The sequence below is a fragment of the Lontra canadensis genome, unplaced genomic scaffold (genome assembly GCF_010015895.1).
Source record: "Lontra canadensis isolate GAN:19392208 unplaced genomic scaffold, GSC_riverotter_1.0 scaffold41, whole genome shotgun sequence".
In the NCBI taxonomy this organism is placed as follows: Eukaryota; Metazoa; Chordata; class Mammalia; order Carnivora; family Mustelidae; genus Lontra; species Lontra canadensis.
In genome coordinates, this window is record NW_022631035.1 from 13,971,699 (window position 1) to 13,985,683 (window position 13,985).

Below are 13,985 nucleotides of genomic sequence, written 5' to 3' on the forward strand. Positions count from 1 at the left end.
GTAAACATTTAAATGGGATGAAGAGTGTGAAATATTCCAGTTGGTTCAGCTTGGTCTCTGCATTGCAAATACTTACTTGTTAATGAATTTTTATATATAGGTATATATCTATATATACTTTAAAAAACCAAGATTATTTATTTATTTATTTGACAGAGATCACAAGTAGGCAGAGAGGCAGACAGAGAGAGGGGGAAGCAGACTCACCACTTGTTAATGAATTTTTATATATAGGTATATATCTATATATACTTAAAAAAAACCAAGATTATTTATTTATTTATTTGACAGAGATCACAAGTAGGCAGAGAGGCACACAGAGAGAGAGAAGGGGAAGCAGACTCACCACAGAGCAGAGAGCCTGATGTGGGCCTTGATCCTAGGACCCTGGGATCATGACCTGAGCTGAAGGCAGGGGCTTTAACCCACTTAGCCACCCAGGCGCCCCTACTTTTTTTTTTTTTAAAGTAAACTTTATACCCGGAGTGGGGCTTGACCTCACAACCCCAAGATCAAGGTGCACATGCTCCATCGCCAGCCAGGTGGCCCTGCCCTGTTACTGAGTTTTAAAAGGCCACAAATATTATCCATCCCTTAGTTTCTAATTCTTCCAAAGGATGAGTGACTCTAAAGTCCAAAAGTCATTTTGTTTAATTCTTTTTGAACTACTTCCTTAATTTATTGAAAATGTTCCTTCCTCATATATTTTTATTTTTGGACTTTATAGCCCTGCTATCACCTTCAAAGTTCTGTAATAAGTGGCAGAGGTCCAAGGCAGGGTTTTCCCACTCATTGGAAAATTCATGGGTTTGATGTTTGGGGATTTGATAACGTTTTTCCTGAAGGATGAACTTTTCTTCTCTCAGGACAGTTCTAACCTTGTTTGTAAGTCAGTTTTATATTTTAAAATAATATGAAGATGCTGGTTTAATGACAAATAAATGATTACTTATATTCTTTAGAACTTTCTTTTTCTCATCTTTCTGTTGGTGCCTGTGACCTAGAATTAGGTCAACGAACTTTTAAAAATTTGGTACTTGTATCAAATTCTGTAATGTGAGTTGTGTAGTCATTGCTGTGGTTCATAGAACTTAAATACGGAGTTTTGTACTTAGGCTGTTAATATAACATTTATCAAATGAATTAATTTCAATAGTATTTAACTATATCCATCTTGCTATTATAAGTTCCATGAAGTTTCAAACACTTGGACTTTATCCATTGATTTGATTGTTGAACAAATTTCATCTTATTTCAATAAATGTATGTTTTGTAGGTAAAATGCAAGGGAGAGTTTAAATAACAAGTTTAAAGCACCTAGTAACAATAGTATGTTAATTTTTTTTTCAGGAATCCTATCGGCAGGTCATGAAAATGAGACCCAAAGATCTGTGGAAGCGATTAATGATAAAATTTCGTGGAGAAGAAGGCCTTGACTATGGAGGGGTTGCCAGGTAAAGACTTGCTCATGAGTAAATGACGTATGGTTGTATTTATAAGTTTAAGATACTTCCTCTGGTGAACCTTCTCACTGATATTTATTTTCTAGTGTAACATACCCTAATTTTTGCAGTACAGTGGATTTCCTAATAGATATGTTCGTGATGAGGTTGGAGCAGGACTGCCACCACAGAGTAATTGAGAGCTCCCTATGGATTATCCAGCCCAGCGAGACTGCCTCTGAAAACTAGCTGCACCCCTACATGGGCAGTGGTGGGCCCCACAGGCCCCGCATGCTCTCCATCTCCCTCCTTCAGTATGTGTTATTCCCTCTGCTTTACATTGTTAGGAACGGTCTGGAGATTTTAATGACGTATATTCTAAACTGAGTGCTGTTTTCCTTTGCTCCCGGTGCCATGCTTTTTAACCTTGTTAAAGTAATGTCTGTGTGTGCATGTAAGTAGAGAAGCGCGGGTGTACATATGTGTGTGTTTCAAGTAGTCTTTAAAATGTTTCAGTACGGAAGCTGTGATGTTTATGCTACTTTCAAATATACATTTCTTTATAAGTGTGAAAATTTACTTTATGTAGATGTAGCAGAAACAGTATAGCTTCTGTACTGAAATGTCCTAAGGACCATCATAATAATTCTGCTATCCCTCATCTCAATCAGCCTAAATTAAACTTGTGTTTCCACCGAGTCGCATTACTGGTTGTCACCTGTAGGCTTATTTTTATTCTGTGGCCTTTTTACCGATAAATGGATAATTTCTTTAGTTTGGAATTTTAGAATTCATCACATGTACATCATACTTAGGGCTTGAGAGTTTCTGTGGAATTCTTACAATTTGCTCATAACTAGATTTGAATGCTTCTTGGGAAAACCTGTTAATATCTGTTGATGGAATCTAAATGCTGTAATTATATGTATAGTCAAGAAACTAGTCAGTTTTTTGTTGTTTATTTCTTAACCTCGCTATTGTCAGGGTTTGGGCAGACTAAATGCTATGTGGCAATGAAATGCTTTATCTGCTCTTTATTGCATAGTGGAACGCCAGAGTAGCTGGGGTCTGCTTACATGTGTGTTCAAAGTACTTGGTAAAACAAAACAAATATTTCGATTTTCTTTAAAATAATGCATAAGAAAGCATAGAAGACATGTCAGGTGAGCTTGTTAAGTGTGTTGGCACATTGTTTATGTGGAGACCGTCCTCACTTTTTTAATCTCGAGTTTTTCTAGTATTACATAAATGGTAGTGATTTGATTTAGACTAAATCACTTACAGAACTTTGAAACATTTTTAACTACTTGTCAATAGTGTTTCACTGCATTTCCTAAAAACATCATTCAATTTTTTTTTTTTTAAGGTTTTATTTGTTTATTGGAAAGAGAGACAATGAGCAAGAGCATGAGCGGGGTAGGGGCAGAGGGAGAAGCAGGGAGCCCGATGTGATGCCAGGGCTTGATCCCAGGATGCTGGGATCATGACCTGAGCCGAAGGCAGATGCTTAACCAATTGAGCCACTCAGGGGCTGCTCAGTCTGTTTAATCCATAATATTGGAACATATAAAGATATCTTTCCTAGTGAAAGAATGACAAGAATTGAGACTAGAACAACATCTCTTTAAGTCCTAGACTACTGATTTTGTTTTACCGAGATAAGTAACAAGTTACCTTTCATACTATGAAAAACAAAGAATTTGTTAGGTTTCAGGTGATAGTACTATTTATTATGTGGTTTTTAAAACACTGATGTACACTTGAAACCAATTACTATGAAACCTACCCCCCAAATGCAGGCTTGCTCTTGTGTTCCTACCTATACCGAATGCCTTGCAGTTCCTGATCACTTCATACTTGATTATGATGTATTTTAAGGTTTACACAAAAGATGATGAAATGGGATAATTTCCTTACTAAACAACATCAACGACAAAACAGAACCTTGTCCAAAAGTGAGAGTAAATCACTGCTATACTATTTATTAGTATAAACCAGTATAAATGGGCCATGATAGGAATGGACCAGAATAGTATAGACCACACGGATGTTTTGGGGGAAAAAAAAAAATCTTCCCTTCATTTTATGTTTATCCTGGATTAGAAACTTACTTAGTGATTAAGTAGGTAACAGGCCACTGGGCTGCAGCATCTAATGAGTCATTGGCACTTCGGGATAATACCTTTATACTCTCTGGTACTGAAATGTCATAAAATTACCATAAACAGAGTGAGACGTGACTTCAGTATAACAAAACAAGAGTTTTTTTTGGGGCATGGTAGAGTTTTCCAATGTCATTTTATAGAACTAGTTAGTGTTGCTTTATTTTCTTTTATTTAAAAAATTCCTTGCTGAAATAATTAAGAGCATATCTTAATAAAAATATTCATTAACAAAACAATTCCTGTATCTTATCTTGCTTTCTAGGGAGTGGTTGTATCTCTTGTCCCATGAAATGTTGAATCCTTACTACGGCCTCTTCCAGTATTCAAGAGATGATATCTATACATTGCAGATCAATCCTGATTCTGCCGTTAATCCGGTAAGGTTGGTGGTTATGAAGAGGTGAATTAACTTGGGACCTGTAATGCTTTTTATTTGAAATGTCAGTGTAGTTTAGGATCACTGTCCCTGTTCGAGTCAGAAGCTACCTAGCAAGTCCTCCTTTAGAAAATCAAGGAAATTGGTATGGATAGATGCAGTAATCTGTGCTCCAGGATGCGCACTGCATCACTTCAAGGAGCCCTAATTGGAAACAACATCATTGTCCGTAAGCGAGGGATTGGATAAATTATGATATGAAGCAAAATTATGTACATGGTTAAGAGTTTAGGTTCCGGAATTAGAAAGACATGAGATCATACATCCTGGTCCTGTTACTTACTAGCTTTATGGTTAAGCCTCAGTTTTATCATTGTTAATAAGAATAAGCATAATTTGAACCTCTGAAGGACTGTGACAATTAAGTGGGACCCTGCTCAGTAAGTATTTAGCATAGCGATGTACATTGTTAACCCTACTGTGCATTATTAAGCACTCAACAAAAGCTAGTAGCTGTTACTAATCGGTTTTTATATTATGTCTGTTAGCTTTCCATACAAGGGCATACTCTATAGACACTAAAATGACACTGTAGGATAGTAGTTAATGATGGATAAAGTGTTCATGATACAGTAAGTGGAAAGAAAGTTACAAAATAAGATGATACAATTTTGGTAAATACATATATATGTAAACACTGAGAGACCCTACAGTATGATACTGACAGAGGTTATCTCTAGGTGTTATATTATGGGTGATTTTTTGTTTTGCTTGTCTATTTTCTAAATTTTTTTTTAAAAAACCTTTTTTTAAGATAAAAGAGAGGTTTAAAGATGAGCTTAAAGATTACTTATTAACTAGAGAAGAAAGAAAATTTTAAATGCCAATAACAGTTTATCATGAAAGACCAAATATATCCAAACATGGTAGAAATGATAGGTTCATTGCAGAGAAGTTTTATAAAGGGAAGATTTTTAGGTGAAGGCTCTTCTTGGGGAGTCCATTTCTGCCATTGGATTAATAATAGCTTGTGTTTGCTGAATGTTTACTGTGTGCCTGTCCAGTGCCATGAGCTTCATCATCACATTTTACTCCTCGCAGAGTTCTGTTACTACCTTCATCTTTCCACATGTGGAAAATGAATCCTATAGGAGTGAAGTAATTTGCCCAAATATGCATGGCTAGTAACTGGCAGAATTAGGGCTCTGGTCCAAGTTAGACATGAAATCTGTCCTCTTTAATTTGTGGTGTTCTGAAGTTCAGATTCTGGTTAGGTCAAGGAAATAGGGAGGTTTAGTATTGAAAGCTTTTTTTTTTTCCATGACAGAGTCAGGATTGTAAAGGCTCAGCAGGTGACGAAAAGGAGAGGAAGAGAATAGGACCTGTGAGTGGTTTCATGAAGCTACAGTGGGAGTGAAGTTTGGACTTAATTTCTTTCTTTCCCTCTTTCTTTCTTTCTTTCTTTCTTTCTTTCTTTCTTTCTTTCTTTCTTTCTTTCTTTCTTTTTAAGATTTTATTTATTTGACAGAGATCACAAGTAGGCAGAGAGGCAGGCAGAGAGAGAGGAGGAAGCAGGCTCCCCGCCAAACAGAGAGCCCGATGCGGGGAGATCATGAGATCCTGACCTGAGCCGAAGGCAGAGGCTTAACCCACTGAGCCACCCCAGCGCCCCTGAACTTAATTTCTAAAGATAATTTTTACAAAGTGCCTTTACCCTCTGGGAGAAGCTTGTCTCTGGTGTAATATTTTAGCAGTGGAGAGAATTTTGAACGTGCCCTATAGAAACTCTCCCTATTGATTATTGACCTTTGATACAATGGCCTTTTCCACTTAAATAAATCGTAGAGTATAAATTGACAGTTATAAAAAAGATGGCTCTCGCTTAATTTTTATTAAAAATCCCCTGTATAGTATCTGACTTGAGTACTTATGTAAATTTTTCTCAATTTCAGGAACATTTATCCTATTTCCACTTCGTTGGACGAATAATGGGAATGGCTGTGTTTCATGGACATTACATTGACGGTGGTTTCACGTTGCCTTTTTACAAGCAGTTGCTCGGGAAGTCAATCACTTTGGACGACATGGAATTAGTTGATCCAGATCTTCATAACAGTTTGGTGTGGATCCTGTACGTATTGAGTCTTGTATCTGTTCATTATAGTTCGAATCTGAGCCTTAAAAACAGTGCACGTTTCAAAACGGATGTACTTTTTCAAAAAACTAACGCACAGAGACTATTGAGAGAGATTATCCAAGTGTTAGGACCACATAAAACTTTCGCTCTTTCTGCTGCTTTCCCGTATATTTCAGATTCCTGAAAGTTCGTGCTACTACTTTAAAAAGGAAAAGAAAAAAATCTAGTATATTCTATTTTTAAAAGTACCACGTGTAGTGATTTCCTCAGCATGCTATTATTCCAGTAGGTGCTATTCCAATCCTGCATGTGTGAGAACAGCTGATTCCTGCTGAAGTAGTGATTGTAGAAACCACATTTTGGAAAGGGTATCTGTAAGAATCAGTTCCATTTTGTCAGAGGTTGTTTGTTTATGAATATACATAGGCCATACTTATTTTTACCAAATACACAAGTAGCTTTCTCATGGGACACTCAGGCGTTCGGTTGCGTGGGGGTACCCAGATTCAAATAGAGTGTCTTACCTAAAAGCCAAACATAATTGAAGTTTTTCCCTGTGTAAAGCCCAGGTTTGGCCAGGGGGCTTTGTCATTACTCAGAAAGTGAAATGTTTCCTGTGTTTATGAAGGTGAAAGCCCTTTGACCTTTCTGCCCAAGAACTAGGAGGTATGGTGGCGTAAGGACTAGCAAAAGGAATCTGATCTTACATTTGTCGTGTCATAGAACTGTCTTAGTTTTTTTTTTTTTAATACATATTTAATTAAGAAGAAATAGGCATAAACCGTAAAGAAAAAAATCGGGATAAAGTGTCACTTCCATTTTGTAGGGAGGGGTCAGGAAATGGAACAGATTACCTGGGAAACATCCTAAGACCACCCCAAAGCAGTGAGGTTACAGAATGTTAAAGACAAAATTAGGTATTATTCCACTTAATCTACAAATGAATAAAAAGAGTCAAAACTTTATCCTATGTGGTATAAGAATTTTTACATTTAATATATAGTGAATCATTTCTCAGAAAGTAATACCGGTAAGTTTTAGAAGAAAGAAATTTCCATTATACAATTGACTAGAAAATCTCAAATGCAACTAAGCAGCTATGGTATAGCTCAGTATGTACCATTACATTGTTCTGGGCTAGTGTACATTTCAGTTTAACACAGAACTGCATTTTGGGTTTTAGAAAGGCAGCAATAGTTATATTTTGGCTTTTATTCTAGATGCTTAACACGGTTAAGGCGACAGTTGAAGCATATTAAGTAAAGGTAGTTACAATTAAATGATGATCAACACAATCTCTAGCAACCTACATACACTGTATAATGCTTACATGGAATGAAACCAGTGTACTTAATTGGTATTTTACACACACACACAGAACTAAAAAAACAACAAAAGCAGTCATTCTACATGTACTGTGGTTACACATTAAAAATGCAATTACACCATAGAACTAAAGTAATATGAACAGCACTACTTGATATTTTAGATAAAGGTGATTGGTTCTAACACAGAGCTAAGCCTGTATCAGTCATTCTAATCATAATGGCTTGTAAAAGCATCGGGTTTCCAGTAGAGAAACTACTCAATGAAAATCAGTTAAAATCTGTCCAAAGTTTCACATCAGTAAAACCAGGATAAGGCTACAACAATCTTGAAGTGTGAACAAGATATCCAATCAAGACAGTAAGATTCCCAGCCATAATGTAAGACAGAAAGGTCTTCATGCAGCATATGCTCTCTGGCTCCTAGAAAGCTTCATGTGCATAATAGAAAGTTAAGTTGCCCAAGAAGTAAACTGGAGTTCAGTGACGTTTCCATTGTGCCATGACTTTTAAACCTCAGGAATGGTATGATCCATCAGGCTTTTCATAATGCTTGGTGCCATCCGTTTAATAATATGTTCAAAAATAAAAGCAGGCATGATTGTAATAGTAACTACAGTCTCAGATATTGACAGTATGTCTGCAATTTGAGAATCCTTCAGCCCAATGACATTCTGCCCATTGACTTCACAGATGTTATGTTCTGTGAGAAGACCATTTCTGGCTGCAGAACTATCTTTCACTATGGATGTTATCTTTCCATTTTTAAAGATAAAGCCAACATGTCCAGTACTATCCTTATGCATGGTAACTGTCCGTTCAAAGGGCCTGTCACGAACAGTCATAGTAATCTTCTCTCCAAAAGCCTGTTTGAGTACCTTGTGTGCTTTATCAGAGCTCCAGCCTGCACAGTTTTCCCCATCGATCTGGAGTACTTGGTCCCCAAATCTCAGACCAACCAATGAGGCTGGAGAATTTGCCTGGACCAGCTGAACAAATATGCCATTATCTATTGATTTAAGCCTGAGCCCAATTTTTCCATCTTGATCCTTACACAAAATGATTTCACGAATCCCTTGCTTAATTTCTGCTCTACGAGTTCCAACATCATTACCAGTTACAGGAGCCACCATATAGTTCATACTGGAAGGTCTTGCTACCAACCCCTGAACTGGTACTCCAGGGGCCACAGCCATATTTGCACGGATTTCTTCTTCATTTAAACTCAGGCCCATGTACTGGGAGAGCTCCGGATACAATTTAGGATAGAGATTTCCATCTTGAGAGATGGGAGCAGAAGCTTCAGACAAAATTGCTGGGTTGCCAGGGTTTGCGGAAAAGGCAGTTTGAGCCTGAATAACTTTGTCTACCTTCAGGTCTTCAAGAGATGGGTACAGAGACATTTTTGCAGGATTTTTCTAGGCCACAAGGACCTGCTCACCGCTGTTGCTGCCCCGCCGCCTCTGGTAACTGGCCGAACTGTCTTAGTTTTATCTGTCTTACCAGTTAAGACATCTGTAGGATCCGTATTTTAGATTTTCCAGTTAAATATCTTTCTTTCTTTTCCTTTCTAGTGAGAATGATATCACAGGTGTTTTGGACCATACTTTCTGTGTCGAACATAATGCATATGGTGAGATCATTCAGCATGAACTTAAACCGAACGGCAAGAGTATCCCTGTTACTGAAGAAAATAAAAAAGAATATGTTAGGTAAATACCTCTATGTTCTCACGCCTGACAATTGTTTCAAGGCTCTAGAATGGCCATACAGCAAAACACTGAAGTATTTAGGTCGTGTCACTTATTGCTACAAAATAGGCTTCTGCAGAACTGAGTGGCTTTAAAAACCACCACCGTTTTCTTTTTTCTCACAATTCTGTAGGTCAGTAACTCAGATGGAGAACAGCAGAGAGACATTCTGCCCTGTATGTGGTGTCAACGGGGACTGGCGCCAGGATGGCCTCTTACTCAGTGAGGGTGGCTCAGATGGCCAGGGGCTGGCTAGATGGCCCCTGAGTTACCGTTTGGGGTCCAGTTCTCACTGTTGGTTGGGCTCCTTGGTTATCCCCAGGTGGTACCGGGCCCTGTCAGAATTCTCCCCACAGCCATTCTCTTCCCAGCATAGCTGGACTTCCTGTGGGGCAGCTCATTTCCCAGAGCACACAAGCAGAGGTTGTCAGACCTTTTGAAGGCCTAACTAAGCCTGGAACCGGCCAGATCACCTCTGTTGTGTTCTTTCTGTTAAAGTGAGTCCCAAGCCAGCCCAGGCTCAGTGTGGACGAGGGGTTGCACGAATGCGCGGATAGCAGGACACCGGGTGCGTGGGGCTGGTCGTAGCGCCACAGCTATATCCGTACAGGCCGCGGCCGTGCTCCGTGACCAGCACCCGCCTCGTCTGTGAGCAAGCACGTCTGTGAGCACTAGAAAACGTTCTTCAGATTTTCTGTCATCCCCTGATGATTGAGAAATTTAGAAGTATCAGGTTAGATCATTTGGCCTATGGTAACTAAAGTTCTTTTAAATGGTAGTCAAATGTAGGCATTTGAACTTGACCACGTGGACATAGAAATGTACACACTGTACTTGGTGTAGATATGTCCCTAAGTCTTACTGGCTTAAACTGTCCTGGTTGACAAGTGAGGCCCATCGTTCTCACAGACTGTTCACGGGCGTGAGCACTGGAATAGCTTTTTTGGAAAGCAGTTTGATAATGGCTATCAAAATGAAAATGCGTATGCCTTTCAACTAGCAGCTCTGTTTTGAAGAATCTATTCTGTGGAAACACATGTAGTTAAAGAACTACAAATATGGATGTTCAGTTAAATACTATTTGTAAAAGCAACTGAAAACTGATGAAATGTTTTTAGAGAACGATTTACATACATACATTCAACAGAATATTATATGGATGTATTAAAAGACTATATAAGTTGTCAGAGTTAAAAAAAAGTTTTAGGGGCACCAGGCTGGCTCAGTTGGAAGAACATGTAATTCTTGATATCAAGATCATGAGTTTGAGACCCACATTGGGTATGGAGATTACTAAAAAAAATTAATAAGTAAAAAAAAAATTTTTTTTTAAAGGGAAGTTTTAGGGGCACCTGGGTGGCTCAGTTGGTTAAGCACCTGCCTTGGGCTCAGGTCATGATCCCAGGGTCCTGGAATCGAGTCGCTGTTGGACTTTGTTCACTGGGGAGCCTGCTCCTTCTCCCTCTGCCTGCCTCTCTTTTTCTCTCTCTGTCAAATAATAAAAATCTTTTTAAAAAAGGCAAGTTTTAGGAATTATATGGGAACAAAGTTGGTGTTGTTTTAATTATTTGGAAGATGTCCAGGAAGTCTGCGTACCAGATAAAGTGTTAGGCTGGGATGAGGGAGTGCTGGTGCTGGGCCTGGAAGTAGACAGGGAGGAGCGAGTTAATAGAATGGACCGTCTAGCATGGCCTACTCAGTTCCTAGACCCCACTTGCCAGGATTCAGTCATGTGTTCAGGACATAGTCATATCTCCTAATGGATACAGTTTTGACAGAAAAAAGTTACAGAGGGGCGCCTGGGTGGCTCAGTTGGTCAAATCAGCTGCCTTCAGCTCAGGTCATGATCCCAGGCTCCCTGCTGAGGGAGCCTGCTTCTCCCTGTCCCTCTGCTTCTCCCTGTCCCTCTGCTGCTTCCCCTGCTTGTGCTCTCTCTCTCTCTGGCTGTGTCTCTCTGTCTCAAATAAATAAAATCTTAAAAAGAAAAAAAGTTACAGAGGAAAAACTTTTGCAAAGATGCACAATTTTGCTGTCCTCTTAAACGAGCAAACAAAAATGAGTTCTGCCAAAGGAGCTGATGTTAAGTAACTTCTCAGAGTAGAGATTGGTTTCCCCATGTTTGGAAGAGGAAGTACTGGCATATTTGGAAGGTGAATAGTTCTGAGATTTTTGAGATGGAGAAGTTTTCCCAAGTAGATAGATTTTTTTTTTTAAGGCAATTCAGTTATAAGTCCAAGTCAAAAATATAAATAAGGCTACACGTTGGATGTAGTTTGGTATACTTTTTGTTGGTAAAATTACATCTTTCAGGTTTTTTTTTTTTAAGATTTTATTTATTTATTTATTTATTTTTAAAGATTTTATTTATTTATTTGACTGAAAGATCACAAGTAGGCAGAAAGGCAGGCAGAGAGAGAGGGAAGCAGGCTCCCCACTGAGCAGAGAGCCCGATGCGGGGCTCGATCCCAGGATGCCGAGATCATAACCTGAGCTGAAGGCAGAGGCCTAACCCACTGAGCCACCCAGGTGCCCCAAGATTTTGTTTATTTGACAGAGATCACCAGTAGGCAGAGAGTCAGGCAGAGAGACGGGGAAAGCAGGCTCCCCACTGAGTAGAGAGCCCAATTCGAGGCTTGATCCCAGGACCCTGAGATCATGACCTGAACCGAAGGCAGAGGCTTAACCCACTGAGCCACCCAGGTGCCCCCTTCCAGGTTTGTTTTTTTTTTTTTAAGGCCTCCAGGAAACAATGAGTATTTAATAAAAAAGTGTTTACTGTTGGCTTTTCCTGTTCTCATTCTGGATTTGAAGAGCCTCTTTACCTCTTCCTTCCCTATATACGACCTCCAAAAATATAAAAACACCTGCCACATTGAGATTATACTTTGAAGTGAAATCAGAAAAGTAGTCTGTTTTGGCTGAATGGGCTCTTTTTTTCTGGTTGTTGGCATGCATGCTAGAAGTTCAGAAAGAAGTTTCATCTAGATTTTAGCTTCAGACCCACCAGATCCCTGGCTGCCTTCCAGTTTACTGAGAGTTTCTCTGATTGGCCGAGTTGCTTCATTCTTACTGCTTTTGTTTGTGGAAGCTCACCACTTTTTAATTTCCAGTGAACCATCTCACAGCTCAGGGTCCAGCACCTTTAAGGATCTGAGATTCTTTTAGACTATGGACTGAATTCTTTTTTAGGATTTTATTTATTTATTTGAGAGGGAGAACGGGGGTGGTTGGAAATGGGCAGAAGAGGAGGGAGAGGAAGAGGAAAAGATCCCAAGCAGACTCTCTCCTGAGTGCGGAGCCTGACGCGGGGCTTCGTCTCTTGACCCTGAGATCATGACCTGAGCTGAAACCAAGAGTCGGACCCTTAACCCACTGAGCCACCCAGGTGCCCCGGACTGTAGACTAAATTCTTAATGCCGGGTGCCAGGAAGTGTGATGATGCTGAAGTAGAGATTCACAGTAGTTACCAAATCTGAATATATTTGATCGTATGAAACCCCCGCCCGATGTTTACAGGCTGTATGTGAACTGGAGATTTTTACGAGGCATTGAGGCTCAATTCCTGGCTCTGCAGAAGGGATTTAATGAAGTAATCCCCCAGCACCTGCTGAAGACATTTGATGAGAAGGAGCTAGAGGTCAGTGTATTACTGTCATGACATCATTTAGTGTCCTGAGGAAAGGCTGGGAATTTTCTGTAAACTACGTTTTAGAGGAAAGTCACATTGCTGGTGCTTTTGAAGTTTTATGGTGCAGTGCTCCGAGAATTCTTATTCACAGGAAAAGTCTTTCCTGCTTTGGAATTTCTATAAGTAAGCCATCTCTCTTATATTGTGAATGCTCTTTACTTATTTTTCCATATTACCCTTTCTGGTTTTCAACAGATTTCACATCTTACGTGTACATTCTTCTGTGTGTACATGTTGTTTTCTATTCCCTAATTAAGTAGTTGCTGATTTAATTAAATTTTATTACTTTGTCTCCACCTTATTGAAATTTATTGGAATTAAAAGCCTAGCTTCAATTGGATTTCCACTGAGCTTTGCAAGAAAGCATTTGATAGACAAGATCATAGAGAAATAATTACAACACTTAGGATAAACTGTATCTAAACATCTTTCCTCTCTTTGGAAATACTCATTACTAACAGTACCAGTAATAAATAGTCAACCATTTTTTTTTTGTTGTTATTGTTTTCCTTTAAAGCTGGTTGTTAAAGCACCTTTAGTCTGGTTTTATAATTAAGTCCTTTAAATAAATACATCCGAATTTCTGGGCTACTTTGAAAAAACAATGACGTTTTATTCTACTAGAGGTCCCAAATTTAATTAGTGGCTAGGAATAGCATAAATATTTGAAATCTACAAATAAATGTAAAACATTTTATTCATTAACATCAGTTACCTTTCTTTTAAAAAAAAATTTATTGGGGCATCTGGGTGGCTCAGTCAGTTGAGTGTCTGCCTTCTGCTCAGGTCATGATCTTGGGGTCCTGGGATGGAGTCCTGCACCGGGTTCCCTGCACGGGAGGGAGTCTGCTTCTCCCTCTTCCACTGCCCCTCCACTACCCTGCTTGTGCTCGCTCGCTCTCTCAGATGAATAAATAAAATCTTTTAAAAAAATTATTTAAGTGGTCTCTCCACCCAGCGTCGGGCTTGAACTCACAACCCCAGGACTGAGAGTCACATGCTCTTCCACCTGAGCCAGCCAGATGCCCCCTCAGTGTCCTTCCCAACTAAATCTGTTAACAGACCTGCTCGTGAATCTAAACCGACTGGTTTCACCCAGTA

At 39.2% G+C, this 13,985-nt stretch overlaps 2 protein-coding genes across 2 annotated transcripts in view; one reads left to right on the forward strand and one right to left on the reverse strand.

Annotated features, from left to right (window-relative positions):
* The window catches only part of SMURF2 (SMAD specific E3 ubiquitin protein ligase 2), a 121,510-nt gene that overhangs the window by 103,540 nt on the left and 3,985 nt on the right, over positions 1-13,985 (forward strand). The window contains exons 12-16 of the mRNA XM_032870820.1: positions 1,351-1,454; positions 3,870-3,984; positions 5,936-6,114; positions 9,020-9,157; positions 12,713-12,833. Coding sequence (XP_032726711.1) covers positions 1,351-1,454; positions 3,870-3,984; positions 5,936-6,114; positions 9,020-9,157; positions 12,713-12,833 — 657 coding nt within the window. The remainder of the gene's footprint in view (positions 1-1,350; positions 1,455-3,869; positions 3,985-5,935; positions 6,115-9,019; positions 9,158-12,712; positions 12,834-13,985) is intronic.
* LOC116875386 (syntenin-1-like) lies at positions 6,946-8,883 on the reverse strand. The gene has a single exon (XM_032870821.1). It carries the CDS (start codon positions 8,846-8,848, stop codon positions 7,955-7,957), a length of 894 nt encoding a protein of 297 aa, XP_032726712.1. The 5' UTR covers positions 8,849-8,883; the 3' UTR covers positions 6,946-7,954.

Coding starts and splice junctions, on each gene's coding strand:
- LOC116875386 (XM_032870821.1), bottom strand. CDS start 8,848: ATGTCTCTGTACCCATCTCTTGAAGACCTGAAGGTAGACAAAGTTATT.